The sequence below is a fragment of the Aristolochia californica genome, unplaced genomic scaffold, assembly GCF_029961685.1.
Source record: "Aristolochia californica isolate CCGP_79_NKW_82.1479 unplaced genomic scaffold, dmAriCali1.0.hap1 SCAF_2, whole genome shotgun sequence".
Lineage (NCBI taxonomy): Eukaryota > Viridiplantae > Streptophyta > Magnoliopsida > Piperales > Aristolochiaceae > Aristolochia > Aristolochia californica.
Window position 1 is genome coordinate 49,651,297 of NW_027181881.1, and position 23,442 is coordinate 49,674,738.

The window sequence follows — 23,442 nt, forward strand, 5'->3', positions numbered from 1 at the left end:
GCAAAACACGAGTAATGTACTCTGCTTGAGATAACTGCAATACTCTACTTTGCTTATCTCTTGTGATTTGCATTCCGATAATCTTCTTAGCTGGACCCAAGTCCTTCATGTCAAATTATTTTGACAATTACCGCTTCAAGTTTCTGATCTCATCCATATCTGACCCAGCTACTAACATATCATCGACAAAAAGTAGCAAAATGATATAACTGGATATGTACCTTTTGAAGTAGCAACAGTGATCGTAATTGCACTTCTGGAAACCTTATGCATGAAACTATCAAACTTCCTGTACCACTATCTTGGAGCCTGTTTCAAACCATACAGGCTCTTTTGGAGTTTGCGTACCATATTCTCTTTCTCCTTTTCTAAGAAACCTTCTGGTTGATGCATGTATAACTCCTTATCTAAGTCTCTGTGAAAAAATGCAGTTTTCACATCTAACTGCTCTAGATAGAGATCTTCAATGACAACAATGCTCAACACTGTTTTGATAGTGGTGAGCTTCACAACGGGAGAGAAGATGTCAGTGTAATCGATTCCTTCCTTATGTTGGAATCCTTTGACAACCAATCGGGTTTTGTATCTCTTAGAGCCATTGTGCTCCTCTTTCACCCGATACACCTAGTTGTTATGAAGGGCCTTCTTCCATATGGGTAACTCAACTAGTTCTCATGTCTGGTTTGAGATTAGAGAATTCATCTCATCTTTCATAGCAAGCTCCCATTTGCTAGCATCTTCAATTTGACATGCCTCTTCATAGCATTCAGGTTCTCCTCCATCAGTCAATAGTAGATAATTGATGTATCTCCTGTTAGGCACATGAGGTCGAGAAGATCTTCTCAATATTGGAGCTGGAAAAGGGGACTGTGATATATCGGACTGGTGTGCACTTCTCTGCTCAATAGATTCCTCTGTCTAAGGGCTTGTTACAGAATCGTTTGGGATATCATCCACATCTGCATATACTGGCTCACTCTCTACTTAGTTACTGTCATCTGCAGTGTGTTTGTCCTTGTACATCACCCTTTCACTGAAAATCACATCTCTACTACGGATCACCTTTTTGTTTTCATCATCCCATATGCGATATCCAAAGTCATCCTCGCCATAACCGAGGAAGGTACATTTCTTGGATTTGGGATCAAGCTTATTCCTACCTTAATCACTTATATGCAATTATGTCATACAACCAAAAACTTTAAGGTGTGAGAATCTTACTTCTTTTTCGATCCATACCTCTTGTGGTATTCTGTATTCCAGTGGAACCGATGGACCTCGATTGATCAAATAAGCTGTTGCGTTGACTGTTTCTGCCCAGAAGTGCTTTGGTAGGCCTGACTGCATACGCATACTTCTGGCTCTCTCAGTCAAAGTTATGTTCATACGCTCAGCTACACTATTGTGTTGAGGCGTACTTGCCACGGTTCTCTCCATGCGGATCCCATGATTAAACAGAACTTCTTGAATCTGGTATCTTCATATTTACCACCATTATCAGTTCTCAACTTTTTTTTTTATCTTAAGCCCTGTTTCATTTTCAACCATGGCTTTCCATTTTCTAAAGGTATCAAACACTTCAAACTTCTCACTTAGGAAATAAACTCATACATTCCGTGAATGATCATCGATGAATGTCATGAAGTAGTGTTTTCCACCAATGGATGAAACAGTTGTTGGCCCCCAAACATCAAAATGAACGAGCTCTAGCCTTTCTTTCTTCAGAACTCTGTCATGTATCTAAAAGCTAACTCGCTTCTGCTTTCCAAGTATGCAATCCTTGCACATATCAATTTTTACTAACTCTAGCACTGATAGTTTCCCCATGGAATGCATAATCTTTATTCCTTTCTTACTCATGTGGCCAAGTTTTTTGTGCCACAGATTGGAACCTTGGTTGCTTGTTGCAACAGTAATGGTACAACATGTTTGTGTTGTCATGTAGAGAGTACAACTCTTCTTTCTTCGTGTAACCACCAATGCACCCTTTCGCAATCTTCCAATCATCACCATGGAAGGTCGTGGTATAGCCTTCACTGGCTAGATGCCCTACTAAGATTAAGTTCTTTCTCATGTTGGGAATGTGCCTGACATTTTTCAGCTCCCATACAGACCCATTCAATTGGATCTTCACCACACCTTTGCCTACAATATCGCACGGTTGATCATCACCGAGATATACCTTACCAAGGTTCTTGGACACATATTTCTCGAAGAGTTCTTTTTGCGAGGTAGCATGGAACGATGCTCCAGAGTCTAATACCCAAGACTCATCCTTGCTCTCGAGAGAGCATATCAATGCAACATCATTCCCTGAGGAGGAAGCAACATTTGCTTCTACCTTCGCCTCCTGATCCTTCAGTGCACTATTACACTGATTTTAGTAGTGCTTGTTTTTCCTGCAGTTCCAGCACTTGACACTTGAATTTTGAGATCTATTTGGGTTTCTGGATTGAGACCTTCTATTCTAAGGTCTGCTTGGGTTTCTTGATTGAGACCTTCTATTCTGAGAAGTGCCTCGATGAGTTGACCTTCCAGGTCTATTTCCTCTAGTTCTTCCTCTTGCCTCTATAGACAATGCTAAAGAAATCGTTCCTTCACCTGATGATTTTCTTCTGATCTCTTCACTGAGAATTAGATCACGTACATCATTGAATTTTAACTTATTGCTTCCTGACGAGCTACTCACTACTGTAACAGTGGCATTCTAGCTCTCTGGCAAGGAAGACAAAAGTGTCAATGCTTGAACTTCATCGTCGAATTCAATTTCGACTGAACTCAATTGGGTTGTAATGATATTGAGTTCGTTTATATGTTGAGCTATTGATGCTCCTCCTGTCATCCGCAAATGGAACAGTCACCTCATCAAATGCACCTTATTTGAGGCTGACAACTTCTCGTACATATTTGCGAGAGCCTTCATGAGACCTGTGGTGGTCTTCTCTTTTGCTATGTTAAATGCAACATTGTGGGATAACGACAATCGGATGAATCCAAGGGATTTCCTATCAAGGAGGTTCCACTCTTCATCCTTCATACTGTCTGGCTTCACTCCATTAAGTGATAGGTATAAATTTTTTTGATACAGATAATCCTCTATGTGTATTTTCCAGAAACCAAAATCCTCCCCATTGAACTTTTCAATCTTTAACTTCCCTTCATCTGCACCATTGCTCCCACTCAAATTTGACTTTCTGTATAACCTAGCTCTGATACCAATTTGATAGGATTATACAAATCAAATTATATCTGAGGAGCAAAATTAAATACACAGATTTAACGTGGTTCACCCAAATCGGGTTACGGCCATAGCTGCCGATGATAATTCTTTACAGGGAATATAGTTCAGTGTTTACAATTTCCTATCCATACAATCCATACATTAATCTACCACTGCAGATAAATAAATACAAATCTGTAAAAGGAACAATGTAACCTGTATGGAGATCCTGAGACTCGCCGACACCCAAATAGCACCGGTCAAAAACAACACGAAATAAACAGCACACGGTCAATAATAAAATGAACCTGACAACGCCTCTGCGGAGGCGTTTCTTCTTCCTCTCCTTCGTTCTCTCCCTCTACACTGAGGATACAACGCCCTTCTTCCTTATCTGGTCTCTCTCACTCTACATTGAGGATAGAGACGCCCAACGAGAGGAATCACGCAGCATCGGAGCAGCACAACGACTGCAAGCAGAGAGTTCTATTTCTGCAACAATGTCTCGGCGGGAAAGGAAGTGGCTTCTCACTGTATCGATCGCACAAGAGCTTCTCACTCGAAGCATGAAGATTTCTCTCTCTCTCTCTCTCTGAAAAGCAATCCTTCAAAGAGCTTCACCGGAAAAAATTTGAACTTGTTTCTGTTTCTCTCGTTTTTCCCTTTTTCTCTCACACTGTCGAAAAATCACAACGAGATTCAGAAATCATCGGAGGGAGAGGGAGATATGAAATAAGAGTAAGGTTTAATGAGGTTGAGTGTTCCACACGCCAACCTCCTAAAAAAACCAGAAATTCCCTATATGTCCATTGACTATTAAAACTCGGGGATTCCCTAACACACTCGTGGAAGAATTACTTGCAACCTTTACTCTTAAGTTCTTGATTAACAAACATGTGAGCGAATTCATCAAACTTAGGAACATGAGCTTTGGGTAGAACAACATCTACATGCTGCACTTAAAACCAGCTCATGTCTAAAATGTTGTCCTCATCGGATACAATAGAGCTTATATGCAATGAAGAGGAGGAACCAGAGGAGTTGAAGAGTGCCATTTTTGCAATAGAAGAGGATTAGACTGTTTTTATCCATAACAGCATTGCATGATGCTTTGATGGAAAATGATAGCAAGGATTTTTTATAAAATATTTCACCATAGGGCATAAAAACTAACACAACATAATAATGCAAATAGATGGATTGTGTTACAATTGTGGAACAACCAAAATAGCCTTGCATATTAAAAAAATATTTTGTAAATAGGAGTTCAATGAACTAAGCTTAGGAAAATAGAAAGGTGAAAAACAATTGTCCTTTTAACCAATTTTCTCATTAGAAAAAATTTCAATTGAAAAAATTTGGTTTGATCGATTTTCTTGTGTTTGTGCTGTCATACGAAATAATGAAAAAAATGATTGTAATGTTGTGCCTAAACTAGAAATGAAAAGAAAAAATTGTAATTGACAAAAGAGAGGTTGTGGGTAAGATGGTTATTGATCAAGGATCAACTTAATGCTTTTTAGTTTCAAAGAAAAGAAAAAATAAATAGTGATTTTTTAGGACATAATGGAACAAAGAGAAAAAAAAGACAGGTTTTGGTTGGGATGTGAATTAAAAATAGGTGAGTAGAACATAGATGAACTTGAAAATCTAACTTTGTCATGGGTTTTAGTGAGAAGGGATAGTTGAGGTAGGATTGGATTTTTCCAAAACACAATCCCAACATGATTCATTGGCATTCCTACCAAAATAGATGGGAGACACTTCCCATCCCCCATCTTCTCCACTCACAGTTGAAATTTGTTGCAGAGAGAAGAGGCAAGGGAAATGGCTCTCCACTCTTGTCGGTAAAAGGGACTATAAAAAAGCCAACATTGTTTTGTGTGTGTGTGTGTATATATTCCCAAGAATAAAAATTTTAAAATTATGGGCATCTACCTTTATAAATTACTAAAATATTTTTATAAGACCTTATTTAGAGATACACAATTTAGTTGGCCGGATCTAAAAACAATACGACATCTAAGAGGGTCCTTCTTCACATAATTATTTCAAAAGTTAAAGATTAAAAATACAACATTATAAAATCAAGTTTATCAGATAAATCGACATAGCCCAGGCCATTGCTGCATGAGGGAATTTACCTTGTAAGAAGGGAGAGGGGTGATTGCCTCCTCCCATCACTTTTGACATTGACAAAGGTAAGTCCCTACCCTCTAATCCCCTAGTGCAGAGGATTTGCTGGCTAGAAAAAGAAGGGGGGAGGGAGGGCACGGGTTCACCCACCTCCTCTGCCCTTCCAAAAGGTGGAGGGATTTTTTAAAAATATTTAGTAAAGATGATGTCACATATAAACAGTACCTGGAGGTTAGTTTCTATAACATTGATATGAGTAGTGTTATCTTTGATATCTGAGAAGCAGCTTGAGTGAGTGACTGACATTGTTGAAAGTACTGACTCCTGAACCTGAGAATGCTTTGATGAGGGCACATGAGGTCATGTGTCATTGTCTGTTTCCATGTCACACAATGTACATTCATCAATTTTAAAAAGACCCGAGTTGAAGGCCATGAACCTTCCATTAAACACTGTAAGCCCTTTACCCCATAACTTCATCCCATTTTTCAGTACAATTTGCAGTTATCAACTTTGTCCAATTCCGCCTAATTTACACTGCCAATGCCCACACAGTCCAAAAGTGATTCTCTTCTCTCTAACTCTGACTGCTCCACAAGAAACAGAATTCAAAGCTCGGGGCTTCAGTCCTTTAACCCGAAAAATACAACACAAGTCTCACACATTCACATGCATTCCCCTTAGTGGGGATATAATAAAAATTGAAAACCCTACCAGTTTACTTTAAGCATGTGAAGCCAATCTTCTTAGCTCTTAATTTCTTCTTCACAAAGGAAACTTAAAAGGAGGGATTAGAAAACGAAACAAAAGGAGGACCATGGAGCTCAGCTTAAAAAGAGTGGTCAGAGTAATGTGCTCATGTTTAGTCACTAAGTTGACAAACAATGATGCATCAAATAAGCAATTCAAAGACTGATACGGCAATCCACTGATCGAGATGTGGAAAGCTATCTTTATTTTAATGGCGGGTGTTGCTAATCTAAGATCAGAAAAAGAAAGTGGTTTTAGCCGACGGTTCTCAGACAATCTCGTCGGCGGTAATAACATAATAGCCACGGTTTCCATAGACTGATATAGCTTCTAAGTAATTATCTTAAATATATAAACGGTTTCCAAATCAGATGATTCTGTGCATCGTTATTTACTTAGATGGAAACTATAGTTTATTGTGGGATCCATGTCACTACCCATACATAATCCAGCTTTACCGAGACCGGCTTTCGATATTGATAACTTTTTTTAAATGTCTATACATCCCATTACTGGTTTGTCTCTTTTTGTTTATGTGTAATGGACAAAGAGAAAATTTGAACCGGTTCTGTCATTTTCTTTTCAATGTTTTCTGAAGAGGACAAGGGAAGAATGAAGCTCATTTGGAAGATCTCCATAAAAGAATAATACCATCTGCTTTTTAAGTTACAAGAGTTGAATGCTGTTGGCAGCTTTCTATTAATGGTTATTGATAGTTCAGTTAGATTCTCTTCAGGGAATATTCTTTTCTTTTTTTCCTTGCACCATATGATGCTCTTTTAGTGAAACCATGCTAGCTATAGTTATATTATTTGAGCTAGTTTAGTTCCATAATAAAACTTAATTGTACTTTTGGGTATTCAAACAAGACTCAAAAACAGAATAAAAGACAAAAGCAAGAAAGTGGTGGAAGCTGAAAAGTTCTGGTTAGGTCAGAATCCCGTGTCATTTCTTGTTGGGTCAGCCCCACACAATCCTCTGTCGAAGGCACCATGTCACCCATCTTCTCAAATACATGCTATCAGTCTGGAATTGATGTGTTTTCCGAGTTCTTAACATAGGACAGTCCCTGCTTTACAGCAGTTACTGCTTTCATGGAGTCAAACGTCTCCCAATCTCATAGAAGATCATACAGGACGAAATCGTGTTTGAAGCCAAGAGGTCTCTCCTAGGGTCCCTAGTGATTTTGTTCCTGTGTTAGAGGAATCAGGAAATGGTTCTTTTTATCCACTTGCGATATGCAGGAAGGCTTGAGTTGGAGACAACTCAAGCCTGTCCTCTCCCTTTTCTTTCCTACTGTGTGCGCCTCTATTTTTTGACAACTCAAGCCTGTCCTCCCTTTTCTTTCCTACTGTGTGCGCCTCTATTTTTTGAGTGGTCAAGGATCATTTAGTCAGTTACCCATTCATGCACGCGGGTGAATTAAGACCCTCGAGATCCTTAGCATAGCCACTGTTTCAGTCTCGTGAACAATAATCTTCCTATAGTTTTGATGAAAATAATGGAGGAATGGGAGATAAATAAGTGGAAGCATCTTCCTTTCCATAGAAATCGGCTTAGATGTGACCTTCAAAAAGAACGAACATTTCACTTTTGGATCAGAGCAGCTAATTCTTGCCCACCTCGCTTCTGCTCTCCTTACTAGCCAGCCATATGAAAAAGTATTAGATTAGGCGAAGGCAAAATATTATTCTCAAAATGAACGAAGAGTAAGGTTGTCTTCATAGTGCAATTCACAGGAGCATTCCCACATAAATTTCATCTCTTCCAGTCTTCCTTGCTACGTGCATGCAAGTGCTTCTCGCGTGTGGCCTGGTAAATCACCAAGCTAGAGAGTTAAACAATATCTGCTTGTTTACGACATAGTGCGTGAGAAAATCTTCAATAAAATAGAGTTCAGGCTTTAAAGAAATCTTTGAAACATGTTGAAGTATATGGAAAAAGATTCAAATACACTTTAAAACGGGCGGCGGCCTTCAGAGGATTGCCATTCCTTTCCCTTTTTCTGGCACTAAACACGACCCTTTTACAACTATTTATCAAAAATACTTCCATTCTTAAATCGAATTCAGAGGAGATTAAACAACTGGGTCTCACTGCCTGCCATTAAACATTGAAAGTAGTCAATGTGAGAAAAAAAGCACGAGATCTTAGTCAAAGAATAACGGATGAGAAAAGACCTTAACAGAAGAGACAGAGAGGGGACCAAGCAAGGATACAATATAAGAGATAACTACTAAGACATTGCTATGCTGGGAAAAAGGAAAGAACAAGGCATGGCGGGCCAGGCTCATCCACCCACAAAAGCAACACTTCTTATGTCAGGCTAAGGCCCCACTTCCCATCAATTTCATTTACCATTTGCTGAGCTGATTCCAGGAGGGAGAGGAAAAGAAAAAATGTCGCCAAAGCCAGCAATGGCGTTCTTCTCTTTCCACTCTATAGGGTTCGTCCATGTCTACAAGTTCAGTTTTCTGAGAAGTTCTGCGATTTCATCGGAACATGCGGTAATGGAAGGTTAAGTGACGGGGCTGCAGCATTGTCTTTGATCGGTTGGAAAGTGGCTTGGACGTGATACACATTGTTACGATAGTATTATATTGGTGGACGTCAGGCTTTTAATAACTTTAAATATCTCATATTATCTTAAAGAATGCTTTAGTAGTGGAAATTAAAAGAGGAGATCCACTAAGACACATTTTGGGAAATATCTAATTGCTAATATCTGGTATCAAATGTTAGAGAAAGCTTCATATAATTTTGCATTTATAATGCAAACTATACCAAATTATGATCAGTTAAGAGTGTATTTGACCATAAAAACTAATTACAAGTGGGAGTGATCGATATCTTGAATAAGAACATATGGATACTTTATTTAAGCAACCAATTACATCCTCAAATTTCCGTGGTAAACACAGCAAATCCCATACCATTACCATTGTGAAGTTTGTTTTTCCATGAGCCTGAATCCCGGGATGAGCTCGCATAGTTGAATGAGATTTATTCAAGTGGATTGCACAGCCTTATTTGAGTATTCTGTTTCAGTGTGCGTTTCATCCTGTTTCAGTAGAAGTTATTTTTATTAGTGTTTACGAAAACAAACACAAAAGACAATATGATAGAAGAAATGGAGGTATCGACAACCCCATGCAAAAGTTTCATCGATCATGGACTTGATTATCTAACTGCAAAGGATTATGTTAGTATGGCATAGAATTTACATTTTGCAATCGCATATTTACACTTCCACTTTTCGTTCCTTCATTTGTTCACCTGGACAAGCTAACACAGGTTCAGGCTCGAAGACATCAATCACAACATGCGAGCCGTCTGCAACGGGCAGCGGTTTCACCGTAGCTCGATGAAGGAAGGAAGGGGTTCTCCCCACCTCAGCGCCATTCTTGAACTTCGCCTTATCCGCAAGTTCATTTACAGACTCCACAAGCTTCTCGGTATGGCCTATGGTCTCCACGAGAAGTGACGCGATTGTAACCATGGGAAGGATCTCCAGGAGAGATGAGTTCTCCTGTAGAGCAGTTTTGAGAGCAGTTCTCAGTTCTGTTGCTGCAGTTTTGGCTGATGTTACGTGTTGAGCAGCGTTGATCGGCTTCGTCATTGTTCGAATCCCCATCGCGAGTTCCGTCAAAGCCTCGCTGCACTCCCAACTCATCTTCGTGCATGGCGCCTGAATTTGTCGCTGGAATCCGATGGGTACCTGCATGGAGAAGGGAAGGTGATGAGTTATAATCCAAGCCCAGAATTGATGGCGTACGTTTGGCAGTGATATCTGATGAACTAAATGTTAAAAAGTATTTTATTTTTATACCTGAATCTTGGAGCTTAAGCATACGTTAAGAGCTTCCATGCAGTATGCGCATTGTCGAATGAATGATCCGATCTTCTGGTAATGTTTCCAAGGGTGCCGGAACCCAAATCCGCCGTGCCCTGGTTCCCATCTTGCGAAGTTTGACTGTAACGGTGAGCCAATTTCATTAATCACCAGAAGTGGAGACAAATTAAGAACTAGTTCCTAGCGCATTAATCAGGAAACATTTTTGCATCTTCACAAATTTGAGAAGTGCTACAATAGGACTTCCATGTTACTATGAGCTAATGATCAGTTGAATAACAATGGCTGACTTCTTTTTCAGAGGGATGACCCGCCAAATCGACAGCGTAAATGGTGAAAGGGCGCACCAGTTCATCCCTCTAAAAAGTGTAAATAAGTGGGAGCCGTTGTGATGGAGTCCAAATGTGATACGGTCACGATGAACCGTGGAGGGGCCAACGAGGAGAGATGATGTTTTAATTTAAAGAGGCTCCAGGGTTCATCCTTTTTGCCCCTTTACTCACATAGATTTTAAGTTGCACTCACCAGAGAATCTTCGTTGCTTTTTGAATTCAGAACACTTTTGTATCCTTGTGTAAATGTCTTTTCTCCCTCGGTGACTGCCACATTGTCTCTATCGTTCTCTGTCTTGAAGCACTCAGCTCCAAACCCTGCAGTTGCATGCAGCTGTTAAAACGAAAAGATTCATAGGCAAACAAGAATCAGAGAGTTTTCTCTTGCATCATTGTTTAAGTGTAGTACCTTCCAAGAAGCTTGCAAGCTTCTCTATGTTTTTAGCAGTCAGTTCATGGAGATCCCCACCTGCCCATACGGGACAGATACAGAGGCTAATGAATACACAAGCGAAGCTTCCAATGGCGATTGTGGAGAGTCTCTGGTGTGCGAACTCAACCAGCTCGGCCACACGATACCCAGAAACAGCAACTAGACTGAACGTCAGTATGAATATCACAAATCCATAGTCGTACTTCGCCTTAATCTTTGGGAAAAATCGAGCGAAAGTCGATGCAGCAGCTGCGCAATTGTTGTAACAGAAACCCATCAAATTTCTTGTATAAAGTAAAGCTTTAATGGGTTTTGTTCTTCTTTTTCAACCCTAAAAGGAGTACCTATGAGGAAGACGGAAGCTCCGAGAATGATGGGCTCCCCTTCTCTTCCTGAGAGATCAGCCAGGTAATTAACTCCGGTGGCAAGAGAGCCAGCCAGTAATGTTGCAAATACTCTGTTGAGACCTTTCAAAAGGGTGGCACCTGAAGCATATTGTTTAAAATTGAGTCCATTTTTTAGAAAGAAAGAGCAAAGGTTAAACTACAAGACGTCACTCTAATAGAGGCTTCGTGATTCATGACGGAAGATACACTCACCCACGGTGTATTCGAACACGACAACGACGGTGAGAACAGCCCACATGGCTGCCGCTCCCCAGCCATTATAGAGGGGACTGAAATAGTAGATGAAGGAAACCAGAGTAAGGGCGAAGCCGACTTTGAGGCTGTGTACCACCCTCCTTGGGTCGTCTTTTGCAATCTTCTTCACATTCTTAGCACCATTAATCATCTTGGTCCTGCCATGTTGCCACGCTCGAACAAACAAGCCGGTCTTCACTTCGCTTCCCATTCCAGTTTCCATGGCTCCCAGACGGGAAATTTGTTTGCATGAACTAGGAGAATGCAAGAGAATGGATGTAAGAGAACCCCCGGGCTGTTAATTAATTTGGTTGCTTCGTTTCTCGTTGGAGAAGCAGAAGCAGAGGAGAAAAAGAGAGATCGGAGGTAAGGAGCCAAGCCACTCGAATGTTTGGAGATGAAGAGCTCGAATACGAAAGTAGGACGAGAAACTTCAACTTATAGGGGCGAGTAATCAGGGAACCAGGTTTTTCTGGTTAACTTTGGTGTTATTTTAATGAAAAGGATTGGTGAGTGTTTTTAGTACGGTGATAAGACAAAGATTTTCTTTGGAAAGGAGAGGCTTACTTGGCTGGAGAGCTCAGACCCCGGGGATGGCATGCTTTGAAACGGCAAAAGGTTAAACAACTCAAGACTGACAGCAGCCCCACGGTAATGGACACTTTGCTTTTCTGTATTTATCAAAGAGAAAAGCTATATAGCACTCAGCTGATACAGAAAATAAACTACAGTAAAGATGGTGATGTAAAGGTCTGGGAAAACTGTAAAGTGCACTACTTGGCACGGTATGTTCAGGCCATTAAAATGGGCACCGGGGGTGTAGAATTAGCGGGGAAGATGCTTCTCAGAAGGACATCTCGACAATGAATTCTACCTGTAAAACTAAGAGTAGAATATGTACCAGCTAGAATGGAGCTCCGAGATGATATCAAACCGGTAAATTTAACGGCTCAATTCCATCTGACTTCGGCAACTATTTTAATGCTTAATGCCCGTAAAATTTAATTTCCCTTTAAGATGCCAAATATGAATTGCTTTTTAATAGAAGAAATGCGATCCCGCAGGCCTCATCCGAGAATCCATTCGATGTGGAAAATTGGATTGACAAGTGCTTCTTGTGTACCAAAGTCTGAGTGAAGCGTAGACAGGCCCTCATTCCAGTATTTCCCTATTTCTTCTATTCCCTCACCTTTCTTGCATCACTCGCCAAGACATTCCCATGAAATATGTAATCATCACTCTGCAAAGGTTTCCCTCCCAACGCGTGGCCCTGTGGAGGAGAGTAACTCTTCATGACTCAGAGTCCACTCATCCTAAAGCGTCTCTCCTCATGTGTACCCGGCAAAGCCGTCCACATCCAAACTGTACTCCATGTCCTTGTAAAAATTTTAATTGCAGAACCAAATCTGGTTTTGGTGACTTGATGTATTTTTCCATGTTTGATGTTTGTTTATCCATTTGTATGAGAAAGGAAAATGAGCATGTCTTGATCTTCACCCAGTTCCATCTGTTTGGAGTACGTTCTACCACGTTCAAGGGCCCCAATTTGCCATAATGGAGACAACATCTAAGGAAGGATTAATGGCTTTTCCATGAGGGAAACAGACAGTAACAAACACCAACTACTTTCTTCTCTCTAGAATGTTCAGGTACAGAAAGTGGCCGGGAATCACCCCCTGCCCTCTTTTATCTTGATTTTGATGGAAGAATATATACAGAGAAGCATGGCATATATTCGGTGCAACTCGGCTCCAACCAATGACTCTCCAAGTTTTCTTCCGATTGGGAACAATATCTATCACTGGGTAGGGAGAGGAATCTCCCGTTGTTTATTCTGCTTTCAAAATCTCAGCTTGTAAGTATGATCAGATCAGATCATGTTTTCTAACCAATAGGCTGAATGCCAACCAAACAAAAGAAAAAAAGAAAAAAAAAAGATTAAAATCAGGTTGTTCAAACTGCCTATCAGGACTCTCTTTTGATGGATCATCTCTTGAAATCGACCACTTTCCCGAATAAATCACTCCAATTACCTGCCCAATGAAAGTTTAACCATGGTGCAGCTCCAAATCATATTGCCAAACGATCGGTGTCATCTGCTCGTGAGGCTTGCCATACGGCTTCGTACACCATTATCCAAATATTAAAGCCTAATCTTGGGTTAATGAAGACAAACCCCTCTTGGAAGGTCAGCATTTTTTGCTTAAACAAACTCTAAAGGTGCTTCTTCTTTGACTGGTTAGCTAATCTATGTGGCAATTCTAAATCCGGAGGCTTAGTTTTAATCTGTGAGTGGAATAACTTCTTCTATGAGCGTTCCAAGTGGCCATGGCATCAAGTTCATTATCAACTTCTTAACGATGCGTTCAGTCAACACAAGATAGATTACGACGTCCATTAACCTTCATAGATCATCAGAGCAACAGCCATTCGCATTTAAAGATTCCGCGGATGGAGCTCTACCTTTTTCCCTTTCGAAACCTTCCTCACCTTCCTCTCGTTCAACGTCAAACCTTACATTAGGTAACGCTTTAAGCCCTGCGTAGGGTAGTGAAACAGCTGTGAAGGATTTCTCCAGTGTTGGTCTGAGACTGCGATTGAAGATGACTCCACTCCACCTGGTCAAGAGGACAAACAACACTTCTCTATCTTCTTGTTTTGGTAGAACAACCCCTAGGCTGACTACCAATTGAAAGCTGTACCACTAGGGCATGGGGACACTGGCGGCTTGAGGCCAGTTCTTTGGGCTTCAGATCGTTAGGCAAAGATACTTCTGATGAAGACAATCATGAAACCTTAATCAAGATGTTTCCACCTGAAGATCGATGACGTTGGCCAAATCACCGTTTAGCCATTGATCACTCATAGATAATCTAATTAGTAGTGATGCTCCCCTGCATTATTGGCTTCTTATTTTAATAGAACTGCATCAATGGAGACCAACCAAAGGGACTGGATGATCTTCAAAGTTAGGTTTCTATCAGGACCACCGAAGTACAGTGCCGAGTGCACATGTTGAGGTGATGATGTTTTGCACAGAAAGCTTTCATCAATCATAATGCACGTGGAGACTTTCCATAGCAACATTGATTAGCTCTATACTACATACTGGTTTCGCGGAGTCTCACGCAAAGGGACGTTGTCTCGTGGTTTTTGCACACAAATGAGCATGCAGTCTGAAACCCAGAAGTTTCCGTTAATGGCGATGGATACAAGTGGTGTTAAGAGTGGATGTGGGGACTGTTTTCATGGGGAGAACAAGTTGATGGCGCCGAGCTGTTTGACACCCACAAGGGTGGTGGAAGATGGGCAGAGAAGCAAGTTGTTGCGTTGATGACAGAAAAGAACGATAATGGGATGGAGTACAAAATTCATATGGCTTCCTGGTAGAAGCTACTGCAGGCGGCTCCCAGATGGAGCTTCCCTGTTCAAGGTTAAACTACTGAGAAATGGCTAAGTCGTTCATGGCGGAAAGAAGAAAGCGGGTGATGTGTAGGGTAGGGTTTGTAACTTTGTGGAATCACAATCAGCTCGGGTAATAAATCAACAATGGGGTGTGATGACGCTCTTAGAAGATCTCCATTCAAGAAACGAAGAAACCCACCAACTCTCATCCAAACACGAGTAGACGATACAATCATTAAATCACAAAAGATGACAAAAGGACAACCTAGGAACTCAATCTCATATGTTAGGCGACCGAATGTCTTTGGTCGATTTTAATAAAGAAAAAAAGAGTAATTTGGGTATTGTTACCTAAAAAGGGAGTCCTCTTAGATTTTTTATTCATTTAAACGATTGCTATAATTTGGAGTTTTCGTGAATGGGAAAGCAACGGCTTGCTTTTGAATCATGTAACTACTAATTGCTACTTTCCCATCCGTTTACTGTATTCATTGAAATAATTTGATCTTCTTATTGATGGAATTTCATTTGTTATCAGCTTTGTTTCAGTGTTTTTAGAGTTTTTCCATACATTCTTTTCTATACATTATGCACTGAATCCATGGCTGAGTTCTGTACTGGTAGTTCTATCATATTGACAAGGGCGCCTTTTTACTATCCCTACTGAAGTTATAAAAATCATAGATCCAGAGCCTGATCGTGGGACGAAGGTCAAGTTTCGGAACCCCTCAGCATAATTTCATATTTAATAAACATTGAATAAGGAGACAAAATTAGCCATCCTTGGTATCCTGTAAGAAATAATAGAACCTGCATTGGCAGTAACAAGTTTCTTGCCTTAATTTCTCAGAGTCAGGATGCCTATCTAGCCTCATTTGGTCCTAGGAAGCATTCAATATCCAGGTAGGTCTGGAATACAGTAGTTCATCCACCTGCTATTCATGCATCGTTTGAACATCCTTTACATTAATCGTGCTAATTCAAGAACTAGCTGGTAAAAAGTGCTTCTACCTTCCAGATATATAACAACAGAGTGGAAAATATTCAAACATGTTTCTGATTTGCTTCATCTTCATCCACACAAAGTTGTCAAGAAGCTACTGTTAACCGGTTCATTGTAAGGTCTTAACTAAGCCACATTGCAACAACAATCTTTGAGCTTATAAATATGCATTGTTGGAGATGATGATACTAAGTATACCCCCAGACCTTCATTCAGTATGGCCATTTCATTCTTTTGTACATTCGGGTTGCAGTTCCATCTCCCAAACAGCACACATAAAAAGGCCTCTGCTTCATAAAAAACAAACACCACTTAAAAGACTTTTACCAACTCCCCGATAGTACCCAGAAATTCGCTTAACCCATGGAACCTACTGGCTACAGTTCAGGCATATTTTATGTATCTAATTTAGACAAAATGACAGTGCATCATCATGTCTGAAAAGCTTTTGAAGACTAAGTCCCTAATGGTCAGTTCCCAAATCCAAAAGAAAAGAGTTGCTGGAGTTAGAACTCAACCCCAACCAGAATGCTAGTCATGGTAGACCAAAAACAGGCCCACTCTCAGCATGTCTGGATTTGTGCCTACTACTAGATGATCTTAACACAAGCTGTCAACCAACCCAATAGCCGCTATCGAGGACCCAGTAACTGGTATTGAAGATTGGTTGAATATGCTAGCTCCCATGCTGCCACTATCCTTAAATTTCAGTGCTTCATTGTCCTTTGCGTTTTGTTCTAAAAGACGCACCAGGGACATAAATACATCCATCCGGCTCACATCTCGATTTGCCTGTACAAAACAAGTCAAGGGCAAGTCATTTTCGGTATATTCTTCTGAAAATCATACTGGAAAATTACGCTGGACAAACAGTTGGAATCAATCGAGAGAAAAAAAAAAAACTCATGTAGTGCTAATCTCTTTTTCCAGTTAATTGATGGAATTTTTATGACAGGTAGTGAACCTCAACAGCAAAGCGGGCCCATATTGTGTCGTTACGAGATTCCATCACTCCCTTCAAGATTGTCAATCCCAAACCTCTAATTATATCTGCTATTTCCAGAAAGAAACCACGTTCTTCACATAGCATCTGAAGAAAATGAAAGTTAGAATTGGGCATTCTGGCAGTAGACTAGATGAAAATTTACAGCGAAGGAAAAAAAATTTTAACCTCCACAAGCATTTGACGAGGTCCATTCAGATTCTCAACTATTATTGGACAGACCATGGATTGAGAACCCACTTCAAAAGCCCATGTAGCACCACCCTCAAAGTTATCTTTCAAGAGCAAGCCACCTTCCTTGCTAATAATCTGCATACACATTGAAGGCAAAAAATCATCCAAAACATACACTTTCCCAAAGATGATAGCATTATCTTACATGTATACTTGCAGATTTCATTGTAATATTCTTTTCCAAAAATGTTTTAGTCAGTCTGATAAACAGTTACTTAAATACAGTCCTACAAAGCATCCCTTCTAAGAAACCATGGATGTGACCATAGAGCACAAGGTACAGCACTGCCCTGATAAAATCGTATAATGCCCTGCTTGATTTATGTAAGGCAAGAGATACTTGATGAGCACATAACATGTAAAGGTTTATCTAAGCAAACCCCAGATGCAGTTACCAAAACAAATCCTATCTGAAGGGAATGAACTACAGGGATACAGGACTCCATTAGTGTTGGGATAAGCAACACACCAACTAGGCAAGGAGGATGGACTGGAGAGCTTCCAAATAACAACCATAAGGATCGGCACATACTCAAGTAGCAAATAAGAAAATTTTACCTTTGAATCCCCAGTTTGTTTTAATTTGTCCGCATGCTTAGTCACACTTTGCAAGAAAAGCATGTGCTTGATGGTGCGCTCCAACAATGCATCAATACTGCACTGTTATACCAAACAAGAAGCAGGGTAAGTATTAGTGCCACCAAGAAGAGTCAAAAGATAAAAATCTTTACAATGAATGAAATAAATAAGAATAAAAATTAAACTATGTTCTTAAAAATCTTTACAGTGAATGAAATAAATAAGAATAAAAATTAAACTATGTTCATAGTATTAAGTAAAGTGGAATGAAAGCAAACAAGCAAAGAACAAATCACCTTTGCCCCATTTGGTATAATCTCCCGCAAGTCCTTCACCCGGTCCTGGATCATCTGGCGATCCTTGGGCCTGGGCCTTGCACTCTCTCCCGGCCTAGGCCTCTTTCGGTTCAGTTTCACTGTTTCATTGGCCCTCTTCGAGTTTCCACTGGAAATGCTATCATGCTTCATTTTCTGACTATCCTCAACCCACAGGTTGTTTTGAGATTTATACATTCCATTACATTGGGAGATGTCTCCAGTTGTTTCCCTGATAAGGTTAGACTTAGAAGACCCCAATTGAGCTATCTCTGGTTTTATAAGAGCTTTAGGAAGACCAAACAGCTCTCTTCCTTCAAGCTTTTCTGTCAAAGATTCCTTACTGTAAGCAGAAGGGTTATCATGAAAGCAACAGCTACTTGTCCTTGTTAAGTCAGTCTTACAAGATACATTATCATCAGAGTTCTGTTTGGCAGTAAAGTTAATCTGTGAAACGACTGCATCTAAAAGATGGTCTGACCCACTTTCTGCAAAGATATCACTTTCCAACATCCCACCTTTCACTGTCTCCTCAATGGGGCCAGGAAGGCCCTTATCCAGCCATGTTATGCATGTAGAGACATCACAGCTCAAGTTCTCTTCCTTTTTATCAACTCCAGGAACAACCACATCATCCAAATTCCCACTGTATTTTGCCATCTTAAATTCTAAACCCAACAAATCAAACAAATCGCCCTCTGCAACAAAAGGTGTTTTTAGGGTTTTGTTCAATGTCTGAGATGTATTTTCTTCAGACGCTGTGCCTTCGGATCTCTGAATTCCCTCACCAGGCTGTGAGTAAGTTGCCTGACAAACATGAGAAGAGGCAAGAGGGGTCTGTATGCAAGACTTACCCTCACCTGAATTGGATGATAAGATGCCAAGGGCATGGAAAAAATCAGCATCTGCTATCTGATGAGAGCAAGATTCAGTTTGATTTTTGGGTAATGGAGGGATTCCTAGGTCAGGAGAACTGGTAAATTCATCAGATGGAAAGGATGGGTTACCGTCAACTGATATCCACACACCACATGGGGATCTGAGATTCTTTCCAGTATTGTGCAATGCACCCCTTCCAAGTATGGAAGCAGCAGTTGATTTTTGTTCATAGTTCAATGCATTGTTAATGTTAGGACTTGACTGAGATGATCTAACATGACTACTCGAGGAAGCATTGTTATTAGGGCACGAATTCTGTGGCACAGGCTGGTTGAATAGCACCTCTGTATTAGACAACATTATTTGGGCTCTTACTGCTTCCTTTTCTGATGGTTGTTTCACAGGATGGTCAGAAGAAAAGCAGCCACAAGATTTGTTTGAGTTAGTGACAGAGGCATTGGAAATTGTCCGCACAAAATAAGCACTGCCATTATTCTGATTATTCCGATTAAGTAAAGCATTTGAAAGTTGATTGACATGTCTTGAACTCTGGATTTGTTGATGGGAATTATTGACGGCAAAGGGAGTCAAAGAGGGCACATGAAAAGTTCCACTAGAAGATTGATCTGCAGAATTGCACATTCCAACAGAAGAGGTACTAGGGATTTTCTGACCTAAAGCCATCTTTATATCACTGGATGAAAAGCATTCTGAGAAACTGCCTAATTCCACAAATAATTGCTTCACTTGGCTAACAAACCCCACATTTTCCATCACCTGCAGAAATGGGAAGAGAGAAATGTAAGTGACAGAGTGCTAAGAGAATATCCTTTAAGCCCACCAGCATATCAATAGGGACATAAAGTAAGAAATTTATGGTTCATTTTCAATTTATGGAAAACAAGTAAGAGCAAGTACCTTATTTTTTGAACCAAATTGTACAACACCATATGGAACCACAGGGATAACCGCAATTGTCTGCAGAACACCATCATGCTTCAAATAAACAACCATATACATGCAGAGAAATAAACTCAAAAGCAATCCGTGTCCATCATTATAGCATCACATTTGAGCAGTAACAAAGACAGGTCTGCAGGCATACGAGCTCGTGACAACTATGCACCAATCACCACAATGACAGAGGTCAGGGATCCACAGTCAACCAAACTTTCTGCATCTTTTGCCTAAATTTACAGGGACATTTATAGGATAATCCTACTTGTGATATTTTCAGATAATTTGAGATTACTATGGAACCCTTTGCATGTAGATTTCCAGACTGACTACACATGTGGATTCAGAAGACTTTACACTGAAGAAGACTCCAACAAGCATACATGAGGAAAGTAACAAGATAAAGAAAGAGGATGCTAGACCTGTATGCCAGCCAAAACTTGGTGCCGCACCTCCTCATCCTGACAAGTGAACAAGAGAAACAGCCCACATGAGATTCTTAGCTGAAACCACTGGCTCCTGTAAGAATTGTTAATCTAAAGCAAAATCTTTTGCAGAACAATATCAAACTGTTAATTTCTAAGTGATGGTGTAAGTAATTCTTTTAGTTATTCAAACCCCACTTATATTGAAAAGGAAAGGGAATATATATATATATATATATTGAGAAAGGAGGGAAAATAAATATAACTAGTCATCGTTTCAACATTTGCTACAAGCATCTCATAGAAAAGCCTAACATGCTTAAAGATAAACATACGAAGATACTCAAAAGAACCAAAATATACCTTCATGTATTTATGAAACATTTTGGAGATTTTAGTTCATTAATAAACAATAGTTTAACATACCTCTGAGATTGTTTGACAGCTCATCTGGGTTTCTGGATTAATCCACTGGTGGATTCCTGTAAAGGCTACTCGGCCAACAATTCTGGCAACAAAAACATGGTTTAGTGTAAGCTAACGTACAAATTAACCATTCTTAAGAAGTAGAAGGAGAAGTAGATAGAAGAAGCTACGCACCCTTCTCCTCCAATATGAACTTGGTGCATCATTATTTTGTTGACAAGACTAAGAACAGGATCTTCTGCGGGGGATTTATGCTGTCCAAATCGATCTCCAGAAGGGTTCCAAAGGGCTTCCCATTCTTTAAGAATCAACTCGGTACTTCCAATTTCAGAAACATCCGGGAGACCCAAATGCTTTGCAGTTTCATAATAGCCTTCTCCCCAGACTAAAAGCCTGAGAAATCAAGCTAAATCCTTAGAACCCAAGAGAGTAAAATAGTTTGAAAAACTTTCAAAGATCAATGAGTTCCTAAATAAACGAACGAGAAAAGTAAAACCTGAAGAGAACAGAGCAATTGTCAATCGGCAAGCGGAAGAAACCATATTTTCGAACGGATAAGAGTTCGATCTACTGGATGAGATATGGAACTTATCCATAAAACTAAAAAAAGAAAAGAGAGGGAAAATTAAACAAACAAAAAGGATAGACTTCTCACCAACCCCATAATGATAAAACAGGAAATGCACTGAAATGAAACTAAAATATTCAGCACAATAACGTAATCAACTGCGTCATTAAACAAGATGAGATGAGAAAAAAATAAAACAAAATCCCCAGAGGCATTTAGCTTGATCTGTCATACATATATTAGAAAATGAAATAAAATCGCTTTTTTACTTGTATAGAAATAATATCATCGAGATGAAAATAAATAAACTCGAAGAAAACCGCATATTAGGAAACAAAATGCTAGTGGACAGTAAAGAACAACACACTATCACAGCTGAAAACAAGTAAAATTGAAAATCGAAGCCATCTAGAAGTTAGTAAGTGGAGTACATTTCTTAAAAACAACACACTCATACAAAGAGATTAAATAACAGAAGACTAATTTGATCCAAGCCAATGCCAAAACCAAGGTCTGATTCCAAGATGGATCAAAAAGCAAAAACTGGGAGGATAATGCACAATAAGGTGAAAAAAAAAATCAAAATCCTAGCTTCTCCAGGTCTCCATCAGGGGAAAAAAAGCAAGAGAAACCCAAAGCAAAGGTATGTAGAACCAGCTGATAAAATGCAAATGGATTTACGTTGGACTTTGGCGACCTATCTTCCAGAAGACCGCGTACGACCATCCGCCTCCGCCGCAAAGAAACCTCAGTGTTTCTTTCAGCAACGACCCCATGTGAACAGAGAGCAATACTAACAACCGAGACTAAAGAAAGAAGGTGCAGCTAGAAAAATTTAGGCAGAGAACGAGAGCCCAGAAGCTCTAATAGCTGAATTTCAGACTAACTGCCTCGGCAAGATCCCCGCCCGGCCTGTTTCGTCCTCAAACCTCTACTCCTCTTCCTCGCCGGCTCCGTCTTCGCAGCCAGCATTTTCCGGCAATCCATCTGGCGAGAGAAAAGAGGGAAGTACAACAGAAATCGCGGGGAAGCTCCTCCGACGAAAAAAAGAGTTGGGGGAAGAGAGCAGAGAATTAGAGGAGTTCAAAAAGTCTTGTGAAACACCATGAATCCATCCACCAGGGGCAATTTAGGCAAAAGGGGAAATCCGGCAGCAAGCAACACAGCAATAAAACCAATCAACCACTTCTTGCAGAGGAGGGACACTGAACACAGAGCGATAGCCGGGTGTTGACAATCTATCGCCTGTTCATCTCGGAATCCGCCATGATTCAGCACCAGGGGCAAAACGGGAAACAATAGCAGGCCTGAAAGGGGCAAAACGCGCAAATCGTGGCAGATTTGGACAAAACCTCCCTGCTCTCTCTCCGGCACATAACACTCTCATATGTCTGAAGATTTCCTCTGTTTCTCAGATATAGAGAGAGGGAGTCCACAGTCTACAGTGTCTTCCTCCTATTACCAGCCAATACCCCAAATAATAACGCAAATACCACGCGTTTTTGTCGTCTTCCAGTTGGCTTTATGGAGAGTCGTAGTGGAGGAGACTGCGAGTGTGAGACAGACTTGAAAGGCGATTCCCCCTGGCATTCAATGAAATTACTAAAAATGCCACTGTCTCCTTCAAATTTATTTTTTTACGAATAAAGAAACGGAGAGGGGATTATTGAATACATATCGTTTCAGATTGGTGGGCTATTCTTTTGGTGCAGTCAGGGAATTTTGTATGGTGGGTAGACTGTTCTTGAGCTGACAGACCAGTTTTTGTCCTTGGCTTTTCTGTAAACTACTATACCGTTCTTGTGGGTGGTTGTGATGCCTTCTGTTCTCTTATTCTATAATTAATCTAACAAGAATGATGTAATCTGCTCGAGTATATACATTGAATCATTAGACTCTCTCATTGCCATTCAAGTGAGACCCGCATCAAGACCTCTTTATTTAGGTAAGAGATAAATCATGTTAAGCTTCAATAACAAGCCTTGTAATCAAGATTGTGACATGGTTAGCGATTTCCAACTTAGTATTGTTAGAGATATTTTTATCCTCTTTGTTTCAGCAATCATGCTTTGGGAGATTAAAAAGAAACGTTTAGTGAGTCAGACGAGCTTGACAACTAGGAGCCTTAGGAGAGACCCCCCCCCCTCTGCATCTTACATTAAACGACTAGTTTATGATTCATTTTCTTCTTTTCACCAATTTCAATGGTTAAGAGTGGGGAACTGCGCGCTTACTAAGACCGTTTTGGGGACCAAACTCTACCTGTCGGATCACTATCTGCCTA

At 40.2% G+C, this 23,442-nt stretch overlaps 2 protein-coding genes across 2 annotated transcripts; both read right to left on the reverse strand.

The window, feature by feature from the left end:
- Window positions 1-984: 984 nt before the first annotated feature.
- On the reverse strand, window positions 985-11,588 carry LOC137955239 (aluminum-activated malate transporter 8-like). The gene is made up of 10 exons (XM_068802100.1): window positions 11,324-11,588; window positions 11,069-11,209; window positions 10,701-10,973; window positions 10,485-10,609; window positions 9,936-10,079; window positions 9,352-9,824; window positions 2,876-3,209; window positions 1,953-2,374; window positions 1,278-1,477; window positions 985-1,160 (listed from the first exon to the last, which is right to left on the reverse strand). The coding sequence occupies exons 1-10, from the start codon at window positions 11,586-11,588 to the stop codon at window positions 985-987; spliced, it is 2,553 nt and encodes an 850-aa protein (XP_068658201.1).
- Window positions 11,589-15,553: 3,965 nt separating this feature from the next.
- LOC137956213 (transcription factor LHW-like) lies at window positions 15,554-22,520 on the reverse strand. Its single transcript, XM_068803595.1, has 10 exons — window positions 21,840-22,520; window positions 20,765-20,983; window positions 20,591-20,672; window positions 20,162-20,200; window positions 19,701-19,760; window positions 17,886-19,559; window positions 17,569-17,670; window positions 16,945-17,085; window positions 16,738-16,863; window positions 15,554-16,565 (listed from the first exon to the last, which is right to left on the reverse strand). The coding sequence occupies exons 1-10, from the start codon at window positions 21,932-21,934 to the stop codon at window positions 16,374-16,376; spliced, it is 2,730 nt and encodes a 909-aa protein (XP_068659696.1). The 5' UTR covers window positions 21,935-22,520; the 3' UTR covers window positions 15,554-16,373.
- Window positions 22,521-23,442: the final 922 nt, after the last annotated feature.

What these genes read in the sequence shown, in the direction of transcription:
- LOC137956213 (XM_068803595.1), bottom strand. Translation starts at nt 21,934, where the DNA reads ATGGGGTCGTTGCTGAAAGAAACACTGAGGTTTCTTTGCGGCGGAGGC. An exon ending in ATAGGTCGCCAAAGTCCAAC is followed by an intron (nt 20,984 to 21,839) that starts GTAAATCCATTT and finishes TTGATTTCTCAG; the next exon opens with GCTTTTAGTCTGGGGAGAAG. An exon ending in TTATACCAAATGGGGCAAAG is followed by an intron (nt 17,671 to 17,885) that starts GTGATTTGTTCT and finishes TTGGTATAACAG; the next exon opens with TGCAGTATTGATGCATTGTT.
- LOC137955239 (XM_068802100.1), bottom strand. Translation starts at nt 11,588, where the DNA reads ATGGAAACTGGAATGGGAAGCGAAGTGAAGACCGGCTTGTTTGTTCGA. An exon ending in CGTGTTCGAATACACCGTGG is followed by an intron (nt 11,210 to 11,323) that starts GTGAGTGTATCT and finishes AATATGCTTCAG; the next exon opens with GTGCCACCCTTTTGAAAGGT. An exon ending in AGCTTATTTGATCAATCGAG is followed by an intron (nt 1,161 to 1,277) that starts GTCCATCGGTTC and finishes TAAGTGATTAAG; the next exon opens with GTAGGAATAAGCTTGATCCC.